General features: G+C 35.5%; 5 protein-coding genes across 7 annotated transcripts in view; 3 read left to right on the top strand and 2 right to left on the bottom strand.

Moving 5' to 3' along the window:
* LOC113237127 (cerebellar degeneration-related protein 2) overlaps positions 1 to 2,437 on the top strand; it is a 119,741-nt gene extending 117,304 nt beyond the window's left edge. For all 3 annotated transcript variants that reach the window (XM_026473421.1, XM_026473420.1, XM_026473419.1), the window contains exon 6: positions 900 to 2,437. In XM_026473421.1, coding sequence (XP_026329206.1) covers positions 900 to 2,273 — 1,374 coding nt within the window. In that variant the 3' untranslated portion in view covers positions 2,274 to 2,437. The remainder of the gene's footprint in view (positions 1 to 899) is intronic.
* Positions 2,438 to 4,858: 2,421 nt separating this feature from the next.
* LOC113237335 (ATP-binding cassette sub-family F member 3) lies at positions 4,859 to 20,498 on the bottom strand. Its single transcript, XM_026473749.1, has 12 exons — positions 20,407 to 20,498; positions 20,109 to 20,214; positions 19,440 to 19,605; positions 18,626 to 18,840; positions 18,231 to 18,494; positions 17,303 to 17,503; positions 16,504 to 16,686; positions 14,813 to 14,986; positions 10,066 to 10,240; positions 7,598 to 7,778; positions 6,871 to 7,091; positions 4,859 to 5,186 (listed from the first exon to the last, which is right to left on the bottom strand). The coding sequence occupies exons 1-12, from the start codon at positions 20,477 to 20,479 to the stop codon at positions 5,031 to 5,033; spliced, it is 2,115 nt and encodes a 704-aa protein (XP_026329534.1). The 5' UTR covers positions 20,480 to 20,498; the 3' UTR covers positions 4,859 to 5,030.
* A 521-nt stretch (positions 20,499 to 21,019) lies between these two features.
* Positions 21,020 to 22,153, top strand: LOC113237092 (reticulocyte binding protein 2 homolog b-like). The gene is made up of 4 exons (XM_026473352.1): positions 21,020 to 21,084; positions 21,172 to 21,288; positions 21,365 to 21,519; positions 21,601 to 22,153. Exons 1-4 carry the CDS (start codon positions 21,027 to 21,029, stop codon positions 22,117 to 22,119), a joined length of 849 nt encoding a protein of 282 aa, XP_026329137.1. The 5' UTR covers positions 21,020 to 21,026; the 3' UTR covers positions 22,120 to 22,153.
* A 53-nt stretch (positions 22,154 to 22,206) lies between these two features.
* Positions 22,207 to 23,538, bottom strand: LOC113237407 (protein ALP1-like). The gene is made up of 2 exons (XM_026473852.1): positions 23,118 to 23,538; positions 22,207 to 23,033 (listed from the first exon to the last, which is right to left on the bottom strand). The coding sequence occupies exons 1-2, from the start codon at positions 23,398 to 23,400 to the stop codon at positions 22,207 to 22,209; spliced, it is 1,110 nt and encodes a 369-aa protein (XP_026329637.1). The 5' UTR covers positions 23,401 to 23,538.
* A 905-nt stretch (positions 23,539 to 24,443) lies between these two features.
* Positions 24,444 to 25,609, top strand: LOC113237626 (the record flags this gene model as incomplete). The annotated part of the gene is made up of 4 exons (XM_026474231.1): positions 24,444 to 24,541; positions 24,618 to 24,719; positions 24,798 to 24,934; positions 25,064 to 25,609. Coding segments are annotated over exons 1-4 (813 nt in total), but the record flags the coding sequence as incomplete, so codon positions are not given.

Raw genomic sequence — 25,609 nt, 5'->3', positions numbered from 1 at the left:
AGGCGACAAAGCTTTTCCAACTGCCCCTGATGTTGTTGATCACGCTTTGCATATGCATTATGAAGCGCATTTGCAGTAGTTTTCTTTGGATATATCGTATGTAGTCGAAGGTACGTCCATTACTGACACTTTTAGGCTAAGCGAGGAACGGTAACAAAACTAAAATGGTGGAAGTGGTACTTTTGGTTGGGTTTTTTTAATAAGGCGAAGACTTTATTGATTGCATGATTGTGTATTTCAGATTGCATGGTTTTAAATTGACTCGGAAGTGGATTTAGTAACGAATCAATTAGATTGTTCAATTTATAAATGTTGTCATCCTTAAATAAAATTGTTATCATTTGACAAAAGTCTGTCATTTGGATCTTTCGTCGATTGTCCGATCCTCTCTGTGTGAATTTAAATTGTACAGTACAAATTTAAGGAAAACTTCAAGAAATGTATAAAAAACTTCATGCAATTTTTCTGGGATGTACCTAAAGTGAACGCAAACTTTGAAATACCTTCTTAACAAGAAACATTGCCTGCTAGCTATTAAAATTCATAATAACCATATTGTTGTCGAGTAATGGGTGTATATTTGACTAATGAGTGCATCTTCTTATCTGACTCGTGATCATCCATTTATCTAAATCCTATCACAGTAGATCAACATAGTTCATTCATTAGCGTGATAATATAACAAGATGTCATGTTAATCAGTAACATTGACTCTAAACTATTCGCTCGTCTCGTTTGATTCATTATAATACAAAGGTCTTTAATATGTAGTTGCACTATCAATAACAGACATCCTTATACATACTAAATGTGACATTAGTTCTCTTTTATGCCTTTCATTAAACAAAATTTTGCATTATACACTCGAAATTAATATTCTCATCCTATTTGTTTCACAGAATGCAAAGGAAAAATTACTACAAGGTATATGGGCTAACAAAGAAGATGGCCACGAAAATCCCTATAGAGAGCTCGTGCAGAAGTACGAAGCTCTTCTCGAGGTTCAACTCTCGCAAGTTAAGAACATTAAAAAGAACAAACCCCATACTTTGCCCACCGCACAAAATCCATCCGGGTCCCTGTCCCTCCAAGATGAACTTCAGACTTCCGGAGAATACACCCACTTCAGCGTCAAGGACACAGACGATGAAAGTGGGCACGGCGAAGAGGCCCAGAAGGAGAATCAACAAAAGAAGGTTGAAACCACATCTCGGAAGAAAATTATTCAAACCCCAGATTTCTCTGAAGCTGAGACATCCAGCTCCGGTTTCTCAGACGAGACAAGTAACAAAGCTACACAAACAGAACGTGAAAGACCTGGATCGTTCCTTTGCACCATTGCTGACGGTGAAGACTACCGATTCAGTATTTACGATGACGCCAGTCCAATGGACAGCCGGTTTCGCAATAGGCCTGAATATCGTGAGCTATTTAAAGAAATATTCACCATTCTGAAGAAGGCAGCCGAAAACAAAGATGAAGGGGAGCAATTGCCACTTCTTGACGACACCACTGCTGGAAAAGTGCCACCTGTTACTCCAGCAAACGAAGAACAACCCGACAACAACTTCACTGACGACACACAAAGCGTCCTGTCGTCTGTAATGTCTGAACAGTCGATTCCAGTGTCCGATGTCACCCTTCCAGAAACACCAACCCTAAAAGAAAAGGAACAGACGAATCCTGAACCCATTAAGAAAGCAGTTGAGAACAAAGAAAATAAACCAGCAATAGAAGAGAGTACTAGCGCGGCGAAACCTGAAGAAAACAAAGAAAAAGAAAAGGTACCGGAAATTGTTAAAGGAAAAGAAAAAGAACGCGTTTTGACGCCGTTAGTGCGTCAGCCACTGGAATACATTGCGGCCACTAGAAAGAAGTCCAGACATCGCAACCGTAAACACAGTCAGGATCGTCAAGGGGCAGACTCTCCTGTATTTCCGTCGCCTCCAAAAATCACCTACCAGAAATCATCGAATAAAAAGAAGAGAGACTACAGACCAATCGAAATAAGTCCACTAGCGAAAACAGCCGAAAGTGAATGGAATGGTCACACAATGCAGTTCTATAACAGAAACATAAACTCTCCCACGCCGAGCGCAAGCGGCCGCACCGGCAAGATCTACCAAGCATGGAACCCCGAAACAGACTCATGGGACATTAAGCAGAGCACTGCATCACAGGAAATACATAAATTAAGAAAACTGGAGCTGTCATACGCTGAAGTACTGAGAAACGCAGATAAAAATAAAAACAGGCGTAAGAAGCATCAGTGAAGGATATTTTTTACCCGTCGACCCCTCTAGCTCATGAGCAAGAGCCGAGTGATCAACCGCCATTTGTCTTTGCCAACTGGACATAATTTAGTTTAGGAATGTTTGTGATCTGCTAGAGTAACTTTCTAATTTTATCTCAGCGTACTTATTATCTTAATTTGCCATATGTATCGGTATAATCGTTATATCGTATATTTAATACAAAACCACGTGTATGCAAAGACATTCCGACCCCTACAAATTGATAAGTATAAAACACACCCTCCGAGGACCTGTACAATACATACGTGTAGTATCATATCATCAAATTCTTTGCATTTATCCAAACACAATCATAGCTAAGATGGTTTGAGTAGAGTACTGCAACCGGATGAGTTTCACAGTTTTTTTTTCATCAATCCAAAAACTGAAATGTCATTGTCAAAATAATAACCGGTGCCACCTAGCGTGGAATGGTGAAATAAAAAAAACTAAAAATCGCTCATGATTTGGATGAGTTTTATATATTAACTATATTCTGTTACTATTTTAGTCACTATTTTAATTGTATATTATGTATAATGAAATAATTTTGTAAATATTCATTTTCTTAAGTTAATTCCACATTTTTTTAATTGCCATGGATTTTGCGAGTACTCAATTCTGTATGGAATTGTACGCTAATTATTTAATGAGGACGAAGGTTGAAGGTATAAATAAAAATTTGCTTTAATAATCAGTTTTTCATTTAGCCCTTGAATATAAGAATAAATAATGAAACGCTACATATTTATATTACAATAATATATAATTTACGTTTACTTTACACATACAATAATTACGCTAGGATGTTTTTCTTGGTCTTCACAGACTAAATGGACATTATATACAGCCGAGATATGAATATACGAATGTATCTATAAATTGCTCGTTACATTTAAAATGCTACGATCTATATTACTAAAGAAGTTAAATTAATTTTGTACTAAATACACACTAAGTTTCCAAAACTGAGTTCATTTTGTCTGTAATGACCATGAATGCAAAAAGTCAGACAAGTTAGCTAGAATGCCAAAATTCTGGGTAATTATTTTATATCACACATCAGGGTCACACTTAGAGCTCAATAAATAACAACAATACCGATTAACGACATTGACTTAAGTATCTTCATTACCTTAGCCTTTTCACAACAAATGTACACTTTAGTATATTATAACCTGAGCCTGAAGGCTTAAGAAAATTCTGATAAATATAGGAAAGATAGATTTCTCACAGAAGGCGTTTCGGCAAAAAAAGTCGTTAAAAACCAAAAACAAAGATCTGCAACAAGCACATAGAAAGATTCGTAAGGTCTGGTGGTGCGTTCCGTAGGTCACTTGGGAAAGTGTCTGCCACGGTATGCTTGAAGGCGCTGCTTCGAATCCAGCCGGATCGAAGGAGTTTTCTTTGTATTAATAATTATAACAAATAGTGGAGTAATTTCACAAAAAAATAATTTATTATCAGGCCAATAAAACATCATGACATTCAATAAACTTAAAAATTACAAATATGTACTAACCTTTCCTAGGTTAGGTACACTACAAACCCAGAATAGGAAGTAACTATTTCCACAGGTACAGAGTCAAAAGCACGTCAAGCTTTTAGTAGAGTTGAATTTATATCTTAAGTGTCAATTAAGATATAAATTCAACTCTATGCAGCTTACGATAAGAACGGTCCAAAGTTGACGTGATCTTGAATTTTGAAAGTTCCGTAAAAATATGATATTTAAAATTACTTTATATCCAACAGGTCGAACTAACTCTTATGCCAAACACTCGCGAATTGAATCAGAATATTGGCATTACAGCAAAGCTGGACATTTTGAAGACATCGCAATTTCGTAGAGATCGCTCTCTTATTGAAATAAATCATCAGATTTAACAGCAGGCGATGAGCATTTTTCTCAGACCTTAGTGAACTGAAATTACTATTTAAATATAAATACTAGGAATATTATGCTTCACGAAAGCTGTCAAATCTGTGCTAATGAGATTAGCCTGGAATATCGCGCTTTTTATACATAAAAAGACGCTATAGTGCACACCGCAGTTAGGTCCAATAGGACCACTTCGTTAATTTATATACTTCTCTGTCTAAGGACGTTTAGTACCTTGATTTACAACTAAGGTGTTAAGGGAGCATTTCTAGAACTAACGGTGTACTAATCTTAGTTTATTTTCATACCAGAGACACTTTGTTGCCAGATAGACAATATGACAAATTAGCGAGCTCTGATTGGAAGAAATGACAGCGCTTAAATTACGGGTTGAATAACCCTCGGAGGCCACTGCGATCTTAAAGAATTTCAAAAATATCTCTATTGGTATATTGTCCTGTCGTCCGAAGTAAAAAAAGCGTAACTGCAATTTTTGAAGTTATTAATAATAAGAAGAGATTGGTAAAAATGTATACCTTTACTATATCAAGAACTGTATAAATTGAGGCTATCTCATTAATCATATAAGACTAATATATATATTTTTATACATGTAAATAGCATCCAAATATACACAACACTTTGGTGTCATTTAAAGTATTATTGTAGGAAAAAATTAAATGTGGTGTACACCCACGAAAGAAGTAACAACCCTTTTGCGCTGATAGCTTCAATGTTCCTTAGTCGTACAAAGGAAATTATGAAAATTACCAATCACCCACTATTAAACTCTTCAGAAAAATTCAATTAAGCTGACCTTTCTTAGCTTTGTTGGAACGACAGAAAAGGCTATATTACTTATTCTGCTGTTCTAATTCTCGTTCGACGATCTTTCGGTACTCGTCGAAACCACCCTCTATGCTGGCCACGGATTCGTTGCCGCATACCCACAGCTCTTTGCACACCATGCGTATTAAGCGCTCGTCGTGAGATACTAAGATTACACCGCCCTGGAATTAAAGTGATTAATCAATAAGAGTAATCTAGTAGCAGTAGAACTCCTTGTGAAAAAGTTCGTCTAAGGAGGTACTGCCATCTTCCTATTTCTGCCATCAAGCAGTAATATGAGCTTAATGCGTTCCGGTTTTGAAGGGTAAGCGTGCTGGTGAAATTACAGGCACATAGGCATTGTCAATAATGTATCAAGGTGACGGGCGCAGTTGCAACGCTCTTCAGATCTTTGTGATTTAAAACTCTAAGAAGCGCTGCAACTGTTATGGACAAGCGTGCCCACGGAAGAAAAAAGCAATGGAAGTGCCTTAAGTCCCGAAGATTATCAGAACCGCAGTCCCCAAAACTCACACATTCATAATTTGAAACACTGTCAAGTCTTGATAATTATTGGTCGTAGTTTAAAAAATAAATAACGAACTATGTACTATTAATAATTAATTTAAATTATTCTATCTAAATTATTATTATTATAAATTATTATTATATCTATGAACTATTAATTTAAATTTTACCCTATTCGCATATCGTTAAAAATTCAATACCTATATTGCAAGTTACGACGTTTTGATTTTCTATTAAAATTTCAATCAAAGTACTGCCATCTAGCGGCTAATAGCTGAACGACGACGAATTCGAGATGTTCACTTAATTCTCCAAAAAAGAAGCGACCATACTGCGGTATAAGGTTTACTTTTGTTTCTTGCACCAAAAAAAAATATTACGATAAACAGACAATTGAAAATTTATTAAAATGAAATTAAATAAGACTTAACTATGATATGAAACAGCACCATAGATAAATATTACAAGTTTGACTATCATTTTTGCACTTCAAAGTAGCAAAATAGGATATTTTTCTACGATTTCAAGGTTTTGCGCGAGACCATTGACACGACCAATATAAAGCGGAAATGGCAGACTGAGCTTAAGTATGTGGAACTACGCGTACTGTTGGCACACGTGACACGCAAACTAAGCACTTCTACTGTATTTATTGTTCTGTGGGTGTGCCGCTTACTAGGTATCATAAAAAACAGAATTTGTCGACCACTTTTAACTAGTGATTTAACAAACTTTAGCAAAAAAAATTGCAAGTTTGCACCCTTGCTGCAATAATACCATAATAAAAATACAATAATGCCCATATCTACAAAATAACAACTTTTCTGGAGAAATGTATAAAGATTCTACGGAAAAAATTAGTCGGTAACTTTTTTATGTTAAATAGGAAATATATTAAATAGGAGTTATAAAATTTCACATAAGTATACGTAATTTGTTTAAATATTTCGTATGACTTGAAGTTATTAGTGCAATCAAACCACGAAGGGTACGAATTTACGAAAAAAAAAACTTAACTTCTCATATAAATTTGATTGGTTTTTCATAAATAGTTATTTTAATAACGTGGTGTAATATATTCCATATAGATGTTCATTCTGTACTGGTACAATATCGGTAGATAATGTAGCTATCTAGTTACTGTATAGGTCGGACTACACCAACGTTACAGGTGCAAGTGAACCAAGAGGTACTTTGAAAATGAATTCATTTTATTTAAAATATTCCACCACTTAAAAAGCTTCAATCAAGTGGTCAAGAGGGCGTGACGTCCATCGTATTATAATGGGTATAGAAAAAGTATTAAGTAAAAAATATAAAAATACTTTCAAATCTCACCGTATACTTGCTAATGCCCTTTCCTAACGCTTCAATTGTCTCAATATCCAAGTGATTGGTAGGTTCGTCGAGTACTAGGAAGTTAGGGTTGCCCATGCACATCCTGGCGAAGGCCACTCGGGATTTCTGACCTCCGGAAAGGCTTGCTATCGTTTGTAACGCAAGGTCACCGCTTACTCCGAAACTGCCAAGTTGTCTTCTGTATTCTTCTACTGTTTTTCCTGTAAACAATTGTACATGATTCAAATAGACAAATTCAATTGTAAAGCAGATTACAGACATATTGCAACTATTTGTGCTAGGATTTTTATATCTAGTGTTGCATACTGTAGAAAAACACTGACCAAAACACAGATTTATTACAATATTTTATAAATGTAAAATATTTTTTCCGAAACAACCGGTTACACTACGTCATTAATCCTTGAATAACTATAAAATTTAGTTCTATCTGCCACCAGTGTTACAGTGTTTAAATTTATTTTACCTATGAAATAAATGATCTTTGACTTTGTATGTGAAGCCGTTTCACGTATGTTCAGTTACTATAAAATGATTAATTTTATTCGATTAGAACCAAATTTAATTGTGTCTGCGGTCAATAGTGGCAGGCATAACTAAAATGTAGCATCTACTACCAGTGATTGCAGACGGGAATAGGGGATCGTGATGAAAAATTGTTAAAGAATGAATGATTAATTTTATAATTAGGTATAGTGATGTTAACCTGGATAACTTTTCTGAAGCAGTTCAACAGAATTAACGTTCATCTCGAGCTGATCGACGTGGTGCTGCGAGAAGTAGCCGAACTTGAGACCTCGGTGTACGCTGCGGATGCCGCTGGTGGGCGACAGGATGCCCATTATTATTTTTAGTAACGTCGTTTTGCCCGCTCCGTTGTCTCCCACCTCGAAAGTAAGAGAAAATTATTTGTCAGCTACTCTAAAAAGTCAACAGCTTTGGTTCTTTATCTGAGATTTTGATAGCTGGGTAAGATCGTGATACTTTAAAATACAATGTTTGTAATTGTCTAGTCATTTTTTAAGGAATAAAATAAGCTCAATTAAGAACGAAATTAACATTTTCTTAGGAGATATTGTTAGTACATATTGCCATAGATAACTATCCACCACGTTTAAATTAGTGACTTAAATTATTAGTTCCATGTGTGCACGCCCTTGTGACTAAATGTACAAATACAAAACCAGCTAAAATGTGGTTGCACATTTCACCGTTAAAAAAAGGAATTTTTGAGAGAACAGTCCCGCGAGCGCGCACCATACAAACATACTTTGATCATAATATTGTAATAAGACAAATAGTGCCCTTTCTGCCTGTTCGGCGTGTCAATAATTACACGTCACTCGGAGTATAGGGTTGTCACATTAATATTTTAGTTGTACCTTACAGGTTGTAAAAATAATTTAAAAAAATTAAGGTGTTCATTAGAGTATTCTCGTGCTATACTGAAATAATCTTTCTCCAATGCAGTAGGTACTTATTGATATTTTTATACCAGAATCGCGGATTCGATTAAATGAAATCGATGGCCTTCTAAATTAGTGGCCCGTTTCCAAAGCATCTAATTCCGCGTTTCCCACTTGGTGGGTCGCGAACCGGTACCGGGCCATCAAAATAAAATACCATGTCGTGACACTCGCGCCTTGTTGAAGTGGAACCAGATCTCAGGACAAAACGTTCGTCATTTTCCGCGAACTTGGATTCTTTAGTAAAGAATAAGCAGCAACTCATACCTCATACCGAAATAATACTAGTAAAACGTTTTTACTAACAAAAAATATGTATTATTTTAGTTAATGTAACCAGATTGGGTTTAAAAGTTTTGAGCGGGTCATGAGTAAGCAGTATGGAAATTACCGGGCCATGGTAGAACAATGTGGGGGAAACACTGATCTAATTCATCAGGCTTAAAATACTGATAAACGTCTGCCGCTCTAAATAGACGCCCTAAGTGTACCTACTTCGCGTGCCCAATGTAAGTTATAAACGCTTAGACAGTTATCGTAGTGAAACATCAATCGAAAACGCGAAAAATGCCTAAATTATGCCATTACAAACTGCAAAAACACCACATCTGTGAGAAGATAAGTAAACAGGGACGTTTCCTTCTACAGTTATTAAGTAATTTTGTAATCAGAATATGCACAATTTATTTTAAAATCAATTACTTTCATATTTAATGAATTTTGAGAAAACAAATATGCAAACGAGTGTATACCGCGTAATTCGTAATACATTGCGGCTTTTACTTGGTGAGGTACACTTGTGGTCCGTCTTTAGGAGACTATGAATATTCGGCCGCTTCGTCATGTTTTTGGTCAAATTTTACGATTAGCGATGTTCACTTGATGCGATACAGTTCTTGATTCTGATCCATTTAGGAAACAAAGGGATGATAATTCTTAAGGCCTTAGAAAACGTTATAAAAATATTCCATAAAGTTTGTTCTTTTTGTTTTAATTTTCAATCAAAACACATACTGATAAAGGATACGTATTGAGAAAGGAAGGAAGGAAATTAGGAAAGGAAGGATAGTTATTATAATAAGTTATTAACCGACTTCAAAAAAAAGGAGGTGGTTCTCGATTCGACTGTATGTTTTTTTTTGTATGTATGTTACGCGATAACTCCGGTATTTGTGAACCGATTTTCATGATTTTTTTTGTTTGAAAGAGGGTACCTCCATAGTGGGCGCATTTAATTTAAAAAAAAAATCATCTACCTCTAAGGTTGGCTGTTCACGCATGAAGATTCGTTTTTATAAATAGCGCCTAAATTTTATTATAAGGAGCAATTATTTTAATGGCTGATTTTGCTATTCTCCAATTCAAGGCGTTTTTCTCTCTCAATATAGTTTGAGTTGTGAGAATCGATTTTTATTATCTCCAGGGTCAAGTCCCGTATAATGGCAAACTAGGGGATGAATCCGGGTTTGCACACTTTCCGGTAACCGATTTCAATAAAACTTGGTAATTATATGTAATTCGACGTACTTCTGAGGTCGGTTTTTTTAGTGATTATTATATTCATCATAAAGTAGCGATTCTAAAACGAATCTGTCGCATCACTCAAATGGTATACATGTGGTACGCACGTATCATTTGAGTGACGTCATCTACATTGTACGAATGTATATAGACGGTATTAAAACGTATCAATGTAGGTTATACTTACGATGCATATCCTGGATTCGAGTGTCGCGCCGAGATTAACTTTTGAAAAGATGATCTTATCTTTAGAGTAGTAGAAACCAACTTCGTTCAACTGTAGGATGGGCGGCGAGAGAGGTTCGGTCTCGGGAAACCGGAGCACTACTTCTACTTCCTTCTCTACTGGTTTCAGTTCGGGACTGTGGGGAGAAAGACATGGTAAGAAGACAGCTAAATTTAAAAATGCATTGGTCAGTCTTACACTTAAAGTTTAAAAGGAAAACAAACTACAGTGAAAATTCATTAAAATAGTTCAACTTGTCTCATATTTGAATGTATTGCATGTTGTGGGTAGACCAAACAGTGAGGAATAAACCAGTCTAAGTTTTGATTACCGTGCCCTTGTCCCCTATACGTAACATAACATGGCACAGCCGATCAAAGTAAAAAATTCCAGCATGGAATAAATGCTGCAACCGCCGCAACCGTTCAATTTTGAAAACAATTTAACAAACATCACCTCTGGGAATTTAAGTACGGAATGGGAGAAGTGGAAAAAATCTTTTGACATTTACTACGAAGCATGTGAACTTTCGGGAAAAAGTAATAAAGTGCAAATTAACATATTGTTGTACGTGATCGAACCTTTACTAGTGTGAAACAATTATTGGAAAGATTTGATGATTTTTTTGTACCGAAGAAAAATTTGGCGGTTGAACGACAAAGATTTTCCAAAAGAAATCAGCTAGAATTGGAATCCGTGGAGCGGTACGACGTACGAGTTTGAACTAAATAAAATAGCGTCAAAATGTGAGTTTAAGGATCTGCGAGATGACCTGGTATGCAGTAGACTGATATGTGGAGTACAAGATGTGGGTTAACATGAACCAGAACCTGACATAAAACTAACAAAAGCTTTGGATATATGCAGGTTAGCTGAATTGTCACGTATGCAAGCTTTGAATATTAAATCTGAAGATCATAGTCTTCCTGTATACGAAGTTGCACGAAGTTCGGATAATTGTGATCTGCATTTAATTAATTGTCGTTATACAAACGAGCGCGCATCCATGTCGCAAGGACATCGCAGATCACCGGCGTCGCGGCACCGGCAAACGAGCGGTTCACGCGCAGTGCGCGTGAGTCATACAACGTCGTCGTCTTGTTCGGGTCGACACTTGTTTCAAAACCGTTCGGGTACATTTTTACATCGCCGAAATCAAGGACAAAGTGTGTCAGAAAATGTATGTGGTAACTGGAAAAATGCATAGAAGGTACGAGTGCCCTGGTTATGGGCAGAAGTGTATGAAGTGTAATCGCATGAACCATTTCGCGAGAATGTGTAGGGGAGTCGAGTTTATGCAGTGGAGGAGGATTCCACCGATCAGGTAATACACCACATTAATAGTTCAAAAGGCGATTGGTTAGCAGAGTTGAAAATAAATAATGGAATAATTAATTTCAAATTGGACACTGGAGCCGATGTAAATGTTTTACCGAAAAACATTTTATATAGAATTAACCTATCAGAGCGAGATCTTAAAAGTACATCAATGAAATTACGTTATTCAGGTAGTGGTATTCCAGTTATAGGCAAATGTTATTTAAAGGTGTCATTCAAAAAGAATACATATTTTTTGGAATTTATTGTTGTTGATGTAGGGTCACCACCTGTGTTACAACCCTATTCTTTCAAAGTTGTGTACAAACCAGGTAAACATTTATATAATGCGGACACTCTGTCGCGCGCGGTCGCGCCTAACATGTGCGCACCGTCATAGCCCCGAGATCATCTCGAAGCGCAGGCGCAAGTATGTGTTCTTACTGCGGTCAATCCATTGACTGATTCGCATTTCATTGCAATTCAAAAATGCACAAAAAATTATGATGAACTGCAAGAATTGGTGAAAGTGATAAAACGTGGATGGCCGACAGAAAAGCGTAAAGTGAGTGATAGATTAAAGTGTTATTGGGATAGCAAGGATGAGTTGATGGTTAATTTTGGCATTGTCTGGAAGGGGAATAGAGTGCATGCGATATGAAATGATAAAAAACATTGATATTGGGCATTTCGGCATCGAAAAATGCAAACTCAGAGCTCGCGAAATAAAGTTTTGGCCCAACATGAATTCACAGTTTGCAGGATTTCTTATCACAGTGTCAGGCGTGCATGACGTACAAAAGACAAAATACAAAGGAGTCGCTAATACCGCATGAAATACCTAACAGAGCCTGGTGTAAAGTGGGTGTAGATGTTTTTCATTTCGGACAACACTGTTATTCGATAATAGTAGATTATTTTAGCAAATTTATTGAGATATCAAAATTGCAATCAATAACGTCACAAAATGGCATTAAAAACTTGAAAGGTATTTTTAGTAGACTAGGGACTCTAGAATTGGTAATATCTGACAATGGCCCACAAATTTCTTCGAATAGTTTTTATGAATTCGCTCTGCAATGGAAGTTTCAACGTGTAACGTCATCTCCGAGGTATCCTCAATCAGGTCAGGTGGAGCGACCGGTACAAACCATAAAAAATATGTTAAGAAAGACGTCATATGATCAGACGGATTTTGATTTAGCAATCTTAGAATATTTGAATACTCCAATAAGTAATGAGATAGCTTCACCGGCAGAATTGTTATACAATAGGAACTTACGTAGTATACTTCCATGCACACCTACTTTGTTATCAATGTAAAACAAAATATTTGTTATAAATTACAAATTCGTCAGCAACAACAAAAACATTACTATGATAAAGGATCGAGAGATTTAAAGCCTTTGTTTAAAGGACAGAAAGTTAGAGTTAGACAGTGTTGGGCGTTAATGAATTAAATTTCAATCAATAATTCAATCAGATTAAAAAATCAATTCAATTGAAATCATTTGCAATTGATTTTAATTGCAATTGATTTCAATTGAATTTATTTTAATTGCAATTAAAATCAATTCCGGCCGGTTGGGGGGCCGGTCGGGGCGCCGGTCGGGGGGCCGGTCGGAAGGCCCGTTAGGGGGCCGGTCGGCAGGCCCGTTGGGGGGCCAGTTGTTGGCCCGGCTGGGGGGCCGGTTGGGGTACGGTTGGGGGCCGGTTGGGAAGCCCGAACGGGGGGCCGGTTGGGATCCGGTTGGGGTGCCGGTTTGGCACCTATTGGGGGGTACGTTGGGGGCCGGATGTGGGGACAGTTGGAGGCCCGCCCGGGGCCCGACTGGGGCCCGCCTGGGGAGTCGGTTGGGGCCCGCCTGGGGGGTCGGTTGGGAGCCCGCCTGGGGGCCTGTTGGGGGCCCGGTTGGGCCCCAGTTGGGGGCCCCGGTTGGGGGCCCGGTAACAGTGAGGAATAAACCAGTCTAAGCTCGACTGCCGTGTTTGATTACCGTGCCTTCGTACCCTAAACGTAACTATCACAACTAAATAGAACTTATATAAAGCCACGCTCTGCTCACGTCAGATTTAAATTCAACTCTACAATTTAAATCGCAAAGATCTGAGGGGCATTGCCACTGCGCCTGTCACCCTGAGACATAAGTTGACAAGACCCATGTGCCTGTAATTTCAACAGCGCGCTTACCCTTCAAAACCGGAACACGCCGGAACGGTAGTGCTGACATTACTGCTTGGCGGCACATATAGGTAAGATGGCAATACTACCCTAGATCAACTCTTTCACAAAGAGCTCTACCTGCTTACAATAAAAACGGTGTCAAACTCAAATAATTTTCAGGTAAGTTTTTTGTACTCAATTTTAGTGACAATTTTTATTAATTAACTACTAATGAATGTAACATCGTGAAATATCAAAGAATATTTCAGGTTGCCACACTCGAATATTAAATAATACTTCATGGTGATATTCTAAAAGTGTTTATATAAAAAGAATTTTATATAAAAAATTATCACCAAAATTAAGTACAAAAAACTAACCTGAAATTATTTTCAGGTAAAATTTATTTCATAGGTAAGCAAATTACACTTGAAATCGTCACATTGATTAAACTCTCATAATCCACTGAGAAGAACGAGCAAGAAAGTCTAGGGATTGCTCTTGTCAAATAAACTTAAATGGTATGCAGTAGCTTAAAAAATGACGTTTTTAAGTGTAAAAATTTTACTTATGGAATAAATAACTATTTAACTTTGAGTTCGACTTTGACTTGAATGTTTAAAATTGGATTGTTTGCTTCGTTGTTTTTTATTATTTTATTTTTTTACTTTTACTTTGTCTTTTTTTATTTCTTTCTGTATATTTTTGTGTTGTAGCGTTGTAATAAATGAATTGTAATCTATTCTAAATATTTAGTATTATTTCAGGAAGTCAAGGAGTTGCGGTCTTATGAGTTAGAAACCTTTAGGAGTTAGAAACTTATGTACTGGGAGGATCTGTCGCAGATGATAGATATATTTAGCGATAATATTGATTCTTTCAAAAGAAAATTAACTAAAAATTAAAAATAATTAATTAAATTCCTATAGTATTTCTTAGTGTATTCTGTTGCTATCGACTTTAAATTATCTAAGTATGTTAATATGTTAAAAAAATTTTAATTGACTTTGTGATTGTTGTTTTGAAATTACCGTCAACCACTTATGATTGTTGTGTTTACAATGTAGAACACCTAAGTCAAATAAGTAAAAATGTGTTGTGAACGTAATGGTAGTGTTGCTAGCAAATAAATAAATAAATATGGCTTTTGATGTATAGTTTTTTATTGTGTTCTAACGATTCAAGTTATTTATTTTATCTTATATGGTTAAGTCTATGTGTACTCACAGCTTATCAAGCATCTTTATTTTGCTCTGCACTGACGAGGCTCGATTGGCGTTGTATCGGAACCGGTCGATAAATTCCTGCGTGTGCGCACGGTGCTGCTGCTGAGCTTCGTACTCGCGTTGTTGATTCTTCAACTTTTCGGTTTTTGTCTTGTGAAATTGCTCGTAATTACCCCTGTAGACAATCGTTACTTTGTTAAACATTTAGGAAAACAACATGGCATCCATCACATCAGCACGCTGTTCGTTAGCATTTGTCTTATGCATATAATAATAATAGCACACAATAACACAAAATGCCTTCTTTTAAATATGTCGTTTCATACTTTTGACAGCCTTGGTGGCCAACGATTTGCACTGTGAGACCAGGGTTCGATGTCTATATAGACACTCTATATGGAAGCCACTCTGGAGAGCTCCAGAGTAACTTCCATTGCTCTGCTACCAATAATACAGAGTTCCCTGGTCTGAGACCAGGTCATTGACGTAGTTTTCCGGTTTTTATATACTAAGATTTATGATCGCGTGCGCCCGCTTCCCCCTTGCGAGACCGCGCACTTCTAATACGACCTTGACCGTGCAAGTGCCTTCATATCAAAGCGGATTATTTACTCATTTATTATATAGCAAAACTACCCCATTTAACGGTTTGCAGTCAACCCCACCTTCCTGTATATTAATAATTCAGTTACGAAACTAGTAATATACATGCAATTCTAAACTAGAACCGAGAATTTTAACGTTTATTCAATGCGCTTCGGGCAGTAGAGTAAAATTATACTCCATCCAACTATTTATTTAACTTTTGTCAGCTCGAATTCTAATCAATTAGTGATGTCCTAATGCGTTTCCGATTCGATTTTTTATAATAATCGATTTTATTTATGAAGAAGTTTTAATCGTGAATGTAAGCGAGTTCCAAAAAGAAGATTGACTGATTGGAACTGCGATGTTGCATTTGACAATATGTATACTCATGAATTAATAATTAATGTTAATGGGAATTCAAGTGATGATTCCCGTTCATAAGGAGGAGCATCCAATGGTTCATTATAATAAACAATAAGAATTCATTATAATTTATTTAATTTCATTATAAATGGTCTTCGTTACATAATCTGTTGGCTCGATAAATATCAGAGCAAAACTTCACTAAAATTAAAAAATAAAAGAGTCCAGGAAGTATTGCTTTTCTTTGTCTATGGTTGTATGTCAATAATTACGGAACTTCAGAGGCATGCATACGTCATAAGTTAAATAAATGCTTGGACGGGGTATATCCAATTTAGCAAGATATCGCGCTCATTGGCATGGAAGATTGGCATAAGTGGAAATACGTCAAACATGTTTATTGCTCCATTAGATACAAAAAAAATACCCACATTCTCTACTTAATAGGAGAGGATGTTGGTTATATTTTTCTGTATCTAATGGAGCAACAAACATGTTTGACGTAATTCCACTTATGCCATTCTTCCATGAGGGGCGCGATATGTCGTACTCAAATAGACGGAGCTCATTCAATTTTTAGTCACTGATATTTTCCTTTGTTTCAGAAAACCCTGATGTAGATTTTCAATGCAGAATTCCATCCTGAACTTTTGGTCACACATTCTTTTAGCTAGTTAACACCTATCAAAACCCTTAAACTTGAACATTTCTTAACTCCATGTTCCTTTAAAGTAATCTTACCTATAAGTGTCTATCCTTTGTGTGTGTAAATGCATTATATCTGTAGGTACTGTGTCGAGGAAATTCCGGTCGTGGGAAACAACAAGCAGTGTTGTCGGCCAGTTCTGTAAATAGTTCTCTAACCAGATGATGGCTTTTATGTCCAACATGTTCGTCGGTTCGTCGAGAAGCAAAAGGTCCGGTCTGAAATAGAAAGAGAGCGAAGAAAGTTAGGGCAGTTAAATAACCAATCACAAGTTTAAAAAGGCATGAGTACATTGTATAGGTCCAACTGCGGGGCAAGAGGTTTCTTAATTATAATGAGGTTTCCGGTTGGCCCTAGTGCTTTTAAGTAATTCTCGTGTAAACTGATAAAAGGCACACTTTGATATCCATGTTTAGATAATTTTTCTGCTACCTTAGAAAATTTATAGTGTTCCCCATGTTTTTCTTTCATAAAACAACAGATATGTATTCTAAATGAGCAAAGGAGTATTCTACTTACTTTATTATTAATAATATTAAGTGACGGGACGAATAAGTCGTATGCCTGGTGGTAAGCAACACACCTGTCCCTAACAGGTGCTGTGCCACTCAGAGCTTTAAATTACAAAGATCTGAGGAGCACTGCCACTGCGCCCGACACCCTAAGACATAAGTTGACAAGCCCTGAGTGCCTGTAATTTCACCAGCACCCTTACCCTTCGAAACCGAAACGCAGTAATGTTTACATTAGTGCTTGGCGGCACAAATAGGTAGGGTGGCAGTACTTCCCTGGACGAACTCTTAAACTCTTACTTCTACTGTAAAAGTTACATACTTTGAGAAGAGGGCTCTGGCCAGTGCAAGCCTCATCCTCCAACCTCCAGAGAAGGTCCTAGTAGCGCGGCCCTGCATCTCCGGCGTGAAGCCGAGACCGCTGAGGATGATGGACGCCCGAGCCGGCGCCTTGTCGGCCTCTATGTTCTCCAGTTGTCCGTACACCTCTGTTAACTCTGATGATAGATTCGGGTCTGTTGATCTACAGAAAAAAAATTCACTCAAAGCTACTGTAATAACAACTAAGTTCATGCAATCAAGGCGGTAATATATATAATAGTAATTCAATAAAGTCCTAAAACAAAAGAAGCATAAACGTGATAAGATGGAGAACTGAAGTTCTTGAGAGCTGCTGCACTCACATCCATTACAATCAATGAAAATAAACAAAAAATTTTCACAAATTTCATAATTCATTGTGTTTGTCTTCATACCTTTGCTTCAGAAAAGTATAGACAGTGTTGTGTGTCATCAAAATGTGGAAACTTGCCTACTCAGTTTGATACTTAGGTTTGATACCATTTTATTTTTCTGATTGGAGAAGCTGCTCATTTAAACATAAAATTATTTTAGTGGTCTTCTATTTTTTTTTCATTAATTTAATGTTTTATTATAATATTATGACGACTTCTATGGACGAGTGGCTTACACACTGACTTCTGTGGGCGAGTGGCTTACACACTGACTGACTTAAGAGATGGCGACACCATCAGGCCATCTCTTAGGTCCTGGGTACGATCCCCGGCTGGGTGAATGTAGAAAAACTAACTTCTATATTGTCTCAGGTCTGGGTGTTTATGGTACCATAGTTGTTTCCGATTTCCATAACACAAGAGCTTTAGTTACTTACTTTGGGATCAAAGCAACATATGTAATGTTGTCAACATTGTAATATTTATTTTCATGTAACATACTCGAACAGAACATACCCATTATTAATAGCGGTAGTAATCTCCTTTTCCCGTTTCAGCAAATTTTCTCTAACAGTATCACATTCTAATACGCTCTGTAATGCCAGAGTGTCATCTCCCACCACCTCTTGTTCAACATGCAGTATGGAAATATGTGATGGTATCTTCAGTTGCCTTGATGCAATCATCCTAAGGAGCGTGGTTTTACCTAAACCATTACGCCCGACCAGACCATAACGTCTACCACATGCTAGAACAAGATCTGCACCTTGTAATAATACTCTGAAACAAGATAATACATTGTATTTCTTTGTCAAGCAAAAAATGTATCAAATGCTGAAAATATGTGAAACTGTAAACAGAAGTGGCAATAGTGGTGCTACACGCCAAGTAAACTGATGAAAAATTCTTACCTATCACCATAAGCAATATCAAAATTCTCTATCCTAATGTCCTGTGTTCGGTTTGTTCCCTTAGCTTCAAGTTTGTTGTCTTTTTTTGATGTAACCTGGGATGCCGTGGCAGTCTGCAGAACTGGCACCACTACTGGGACCTTAGCTTCTTTCTGTTTCTGTTGCTTTTGTTGCAGTTTTGCTTCTGCTTTTTCTAATTTCCTGGCATCCACTTTCTGGAAATCAAAAATTATAATAAGTGTTATGCATTTTACAGAGTGTAAAAAATAAAATCATACATAACCCATGGTAAATAATATATAAGTACAGTATACTTCTACATTTACTATATCTGCTAACATCACTGGTAGCAATTGCTTGGTGCAAAAGGTTGCCTGTTGTATATACTTTCAATGTATATTCAGGTTATTCATATTTTATTTTCTGTATTATGCAACACCGTATTTTGATATGAATTTAATTCTGTATATAATGTAGATAGAAATTGAAATTTGATGCGGTGCTACAAGATAAAAGGTAAGTCTTCTAACAGTTGATATGGATAGAAAAAATTCCCTCTAGACACTTTTGCAACCGTAGTTCGCAACCAGTTTTGAATGAGGATTTTCACTCTTTGATCGCAACTAGTTGGCAATCAAGAGTATTATTTCTTCACACGCAACCAGATTTGTCTAATAAAATATAAATCATAAAAAATCTACAGTCTTGATTGGCAACTAGTTGTGATCAAAGAGTAAAAAATCCCCATTTGCAACTGATTGCGTGCGAACTTTCATTGTGAAAGCGTCTGGAAGGAAAAATTATGTATATTTACCAGAGTATCATCCCTAGTTTGTAGCCATATACTTTTGAGATCATCCGTTTCAGTGGGTGCAGACATTGAGGCCAAGTGAATCGGAGCATCAAGAACTTTTCGAGGTCCATTATTTGTGGATGATTTGTTGGGTTGCAGCATGTGGAGTAGCTGCTCACATATCTCCCTGGAAGGAAAGAATCTTATAATTTTCTATACTTACATCTAAATCATATATATCATAAAAACTAAATATGTGCTATTTTTATTTGAAATAAGATTTGGATAAATATAATTCCATTTAATGTTAGTGTTACACCCCACACCCACCCACACATATAGGCTGAATCAAGAAAGAAAATCAAGCTGAGTTCAAAAAGTAATGATAATAACGCACACACTCAACAAAGCACCGCTAGGGAAACCCTGTGTCACGGGTGCCATGGACACACACATAGACAGCCACAAATTACACCTAAACTCACAAGAGAAATAAATGTAGGCCATACAAATACTCTGCGGGGCAGTCTAGCATGATAACCGTTAGCTACTTAAACAGATATAGTTTTTATAATATAATTACAAGGGGTGTCTCTTATATTATGCGCAGATTATCACTTCAATATTTTTAACAAAATTCACATAAAATCAAGGTTACTTTGTTTATTACTATCTATGAATGGTTCATACCTTATATCATCCTCGGATTTTTCCGATATCCCCTGTAGTACTTCGCCGACAGCTTCGTACACTTCTTCTGTGTCCTCGAATTCGCCCGCACTGTTATCCAAAATATCTGTAATATCAAGTCAATGGCGAATTTCACAACGTGGTCACACCTTGTCATAAAAGCGGCGTGTGAGAATTCGTAAAGATTGTTATAAATTAAAAAATTTAGCTAACTTTCAGTTACTTTAATGCCTCACTGAAATAGTCTTAATTCCACAAAAAGAACAACAATATATCACGATCATAACCTAGCACTTACCTTCGACATATTTTTTTAAGTCCTCATCAATTAATGGAAATTGACTTTTAATAAATTCACCACATTTAGCCATGTTGTATTTACTAGGTAAATTGGCTTTTAAAAGAATATTCTTATCGTTATCATTTAATTTTGAAAATCAACAAAAGTCCTCCGTTAATAGCTCGATGTCACGTCACTATCACATCAAGCTGTCAAACTCAGACAGGGATATCAGCATTTCAAAATAATGTATTTTATTATTGGTCGCCCCCAGACATATGCCTGTGGGGTCACCAGCAACCGGACTTGGTCCGGTGATTTCTATACGATGGAATAAAAAAAGTTAACATTATTGTCTATTCTGTAACATTCACTCAACCTACAATCTACAAAATTTTATTCAAAGAGTAGAATAATACATTTTATTATTCCGTCTGCGTGAACTGATCCTTTGTTTTAGGTCGATTTTCTTAAATAAAAATATTTTTATTTATATATATGGTTTTAAGCAATCGGTGTTACATAACGAACTTAGAATTCTTAAAAAAAGCATTTTTTGGGCACAACTTAAACGTAAACATGAAATGTTGATAAACTGTGTTTTTTCTATTTGTGTAGTTGGAAAACGCTCCTTTAAAATGAACCCAAATATGAATGACAACAACGTTACTGTTTTTGCAATATTAGACAATCACTGTAAGTTAAATATGGAATTGTTTTATTAACAAAAGAATTTCCTTGTTTTGAGCTTCATTGTTCTAATTTTTTTTGTTGTTATTGCATATGGTGGAACGTCGTCTGAATACAAAACCAACTTAAACGTAAACTATTCCATACAAAATATTGAATCAAATATTTCGAATCAAGATGAAATAAATGGGAATGAAAGTAATAAGCAAAGTGAGTAAATTTTAATATTTAATTAACATATGTTACATATATAGACTATGTTAACGGTTTATACTTTATTTTTAATATTATGCTTTATCTGCAGATAAAATTTGGACTAAGAATGCAACGCTTATGCTTTTAAGTTTGTATGAAACAAAAATACACATGTTGGAAAATCCAAAGAAAAAATCTAAAATGTGGACAGCAATTGCAGAAGAATTAAAATCTTTAAACATAGAAGTAAGTTAATTGACTGCAAGTATCTGTTACCGAATGGAAAATGCACAAATTACATTTGTATAATAATCCTTATTTTTACAGGTAACTTCAGATCAAGTTAGATGGAAAATAAATGCACTCACAAAAAGATACAAGGATTGTGTTGATAATGGGCAAAATACATCAGATTTTAAATATTTTAATGAAATGCACCAAATTCTCGGACGCTACAATGACGACACTGGCACGTACAGACTAGCATCAGGTGTACAGAGAGATACAGAGGTAGTAAAAACTAAAACACTCAAGGCACCTTTTAGAAAATTAAGGGCAGAAAGACGAGCTAAAGTAGAACTTGACAAACAATGGATGGAATATTTAAAAAAACAAGATGAACAAAAGCAAATTCGAGATGAAAGGCTTGAGAGGAGTCTAATATTAAGGGAAGAAAAATTACAGCTCCGAAAAAAGGAATTGGAGCTTAAACAAAATTTAGCTTTAAAAAAACTGCAACTAAAACAAAGAAAGCATGAAGAACTTCTTAGAATAGAACGAGAAAAATGTGAATTACTAATGAAATTGCTAGATAAGAATAATAAATTAACGAGAATTCTCGAATGAATTATGTCGATGATCCACTAGATGGATCCGTCGTGGATTGATTTTTTTTTAGTAAAATAAGTTTTCATTTCTCTTATAACCTATAAATCATAGTCTTCCAATATTTTGCTGTTCATTATCAGGTACTTGATCATTTTCATTAACACAATAGTTATGAAGAATACAAGCTGCTACAATAGTATCTGTTATAAAGGCAATATTTCTATAAACTGAAAAATATTTTATTCGTTTAAAGCGTACCCGTAATGCATTAAATGCTTTGTCTCTAAGTTTTCGAGCATTCGAGTGCATTGCATTGAATTCCTTTTGTGAAGACGTCAGTCGTTTATTTTCCCGAAAAGGCGGTATTATCCATGTCAATAATGGATATCCTGAATGACCGATGAGAAAAGTATTTTGCGGAAATAATGCGCTTGCATTCTGGCAGGCAGTATTGTACAAAGGTGATTTTTTCAATACACGGGCACAATTCATGGAACCTGGTTCCCCACAGTATATGTTTGTAAATTTCAAATTAGCGTCTATCGTTGCTTGTAAAATAATTGAATAATATCCCTTTGAATTGCAATACTCTGTTGCATTTTTAGGTTTCTCTATCTTAACATGCATACAATCTATAACCCCTAACATGTTTGATATCCTAGTTTTAGTTTCAAATGCATCACATATTGATTTCATTTCATTTAAGTCCTTTGGCCACTTAATAACATCGTTTAATTTTGTCAATAGCCAAGCAACAACTCTTCTAATAACACGAAAGGTTGAAGATATTGAAATATCAAATCGTGTTGCTATTGGTATCAATGTTTCTGTACTTGAGATGAAGGACAAAAATATGTAGAAGCATAGTTTCGGTTCCAAGGGTTTTAAGCCGAATTTATGAGATGCAATAAATCCGGAACTTTGCAGTTCATCTGAAACAAATTATGTCTTAGAAAATAAAACATTTTGCTATTGATGTTCATCTACCTGTATCTTAATAAATACAACTTACATACCAATAAGCTGGTATGATGTGTTTTTAGATAATCCGAGGCGATTTTTGAATTCTAAGTCTGTCCAAGAATCTACAATATGTAAATAGTCATCCACTCGCTTTTTACGAAGCCTTATTAAATATTGCATCAGAGGGAAAAATAGTTTGTCGTCGTCATATTCTTCGCTATCGTTCTCTGAAGTATCGGCATCACTTTTGAAAACATCACTCCAACCACTTGATTCATCGTCGCTACTTAAGGCTACAGTTTCAGCTAAACCAATTAGAACTTTGTGATCGGTCATTTTTGCAATATTATTTTAATACATAACCTAATTAATAACTTTAGGTTTATCATTACAATGACACCAAAACAAATAATAGTAGTCCAGTTCTATTGAGTTCTACCTGAGGCGTGCACTGTGAGTTTGGCAAAAAGCACAGACTGTAGATGCTAACGCATGCAAGAAGTATACACAGACTATTAGATGCTAACGCATACAAGTATACAATAATAAATTATCACGCAATCAAAACAAAACAATGTTTTTTTTTTAATAATAGTTTTGGCTTGGATACAAGTCCTTTGAGCTATGTCTTCGTTTAATTATCGGGATCCTCCGTAATATTTCCCATTGTAGTTCTAAATTCTAAAACTTTTCACTTTCTCCTAATTCACTTATTTGGGTTTATTAAATAGACCTTTTAAGCGGCGGGAGTCAATATTTATGTTTCACTTTCACATAGATCACATTATCTTCTATCACTTTGAATAATAAATTTGAATTCATATTAGTGGAATTTTCAGAATAGTCTTTTCTAATTTGGTTTAAAATAAGGCATATAGTTCCAACTTTCTCCATCAATATTTCTTTCTTCGTTTTTTCTCCATAATATACTTAAAATAAAAATAATCTTTGTAAACTCTGTACTCGTAACTTCAAAAACCCGCCATTTTAACAACAAAATAATGTAATACATTTTATTGAAGAGAAGTGACAATAGATTCAAAATTCAAGGCATCTGCAAGCGTTGTCTATGATGCGTTCCTTCCTTCGTATACATACTTACAAGTAAGTACGTCATATATTTTATAAGTGGGTGGGTTCTATGATGTTGATTTTTAGTTTTCTAATAAAATAATATTGTTTTCCATTTCATTTATTTTTATTACATGTGATGGATTAGATTATATTTACACATAAAAAAAAATCGTTAATACTACGGCATGGTCTATTCTATGGTATAAAATGGATGTCAAAATTGTCAAATAAACATCAAAATAATCAAAACAATTATTACTATAATACTACCGTACATAGTTATTTATACTTGACATTGGCAAAATCATTGATTATTTCGATGGAGCCATAATATTTAAAAGAAGAAGAAGAAGAAGAAGAACCTGTGTTATAAAAATGAATATGGACAATGTTGTTGATACTTGTAAGTAGTAAAATAAATATAATTTATCTTGAATCATTACAATTTCGTACATTTTTGCATTTTGATTTTATTACAGTACAAGAGGATCCTGCTGAAGTAGGATGTCAAAATAAGTCACAGAATACACACATTAAACAAGAATCTAACGTTGGAATAATCTTGGGCACAGAAAAACAAAGTAAAACCTAGTTTTGTTTCACTAAGTACTTACACATACTACCCTATATTATCGTTACTTCATGTAATTATGTTGCAGGCGCAGCCTGGACAAACAAAGCCACTTCAATGCTTCTGAAATCTTATGAAGAAAAGCTGGAAATGTTGGAGACACCAAAAAAGAAAACCAGAATTTGGATTGCAATAGCGGACAGCTTAAAAGAGCATAACTTAGAAGTGAGCTTAATTATCTATCCCTACTTTATACCTAATAGTAATAATACGAATTTAGTTTCAGAATATTGCATTAATTTGTTTTTCAATAAATTATGTGAATGCTTGGTAAATTTATGAGTCACATTTCAGGTGACACCAGATCAAGTCAGGTGGAAAATTAATGCATTGGCCAAAAAGTACAAACAATGCCTAGATAACGGACAACACAATAAATTTAAATTTTTTGGTGTTATGGACAATATTTATGCTCAATATAATGTTGATTGTGATTCATATAATTTACACAATCCAGATCTTAAAGAATATAAAAAAAGTATTCGAAAAAATCAAACAGAGCATCACTCAGACAATGTGACTACATCTTTAAAAGCTGTTCAAGAAAGCAGAGTTTTAACAGAGTTAAGAAAGAGGAGATTGGCTAGAAGAATAGAATCTGAAAGATCTCAGAGCAAAATGAACTTAGAAAGACAATGGTTAGAATATTTGAAAAGACAAGAATTGCAAACAAAATGGAGAGATGACGTTTTTGAGAAACATTTGAAATTGAAGAAAGAAGAATTAGAATTAAGAAAAAAAGAGTTGAAAATTAAGGAAACACTGGAACTACAAAAGTTAGAGGTACAGAATAAGGAACAAGAGGAAATGCTACAGATAGAAAAAGAAAAATGTAAATTA

The sequence above is a fragment of the Hyposmocoma kahamanoa genome, unplaced genomic scaffold (genome assembly GCF_003589595.1).
Source record: "Hyposmocoma kahamanoa isolate Upper Pololo Valley unplaced genomic scaffold, ASM358959v1 93, whole genome shotgun sequence".
Classification (NCBI taxonomy): Eukaryota; Metazoa; Arthropoda; class Insecta; order Lepidoptera; family Cosmopterigidae; genus Hyposmocoma; species Hyposmocoma kahamanoa.
The sequence above is the reverse complement of the archived record's forward strand: the minus strand, read 5'-3'. Positions and strand labels throughout refer to the sequence as shown.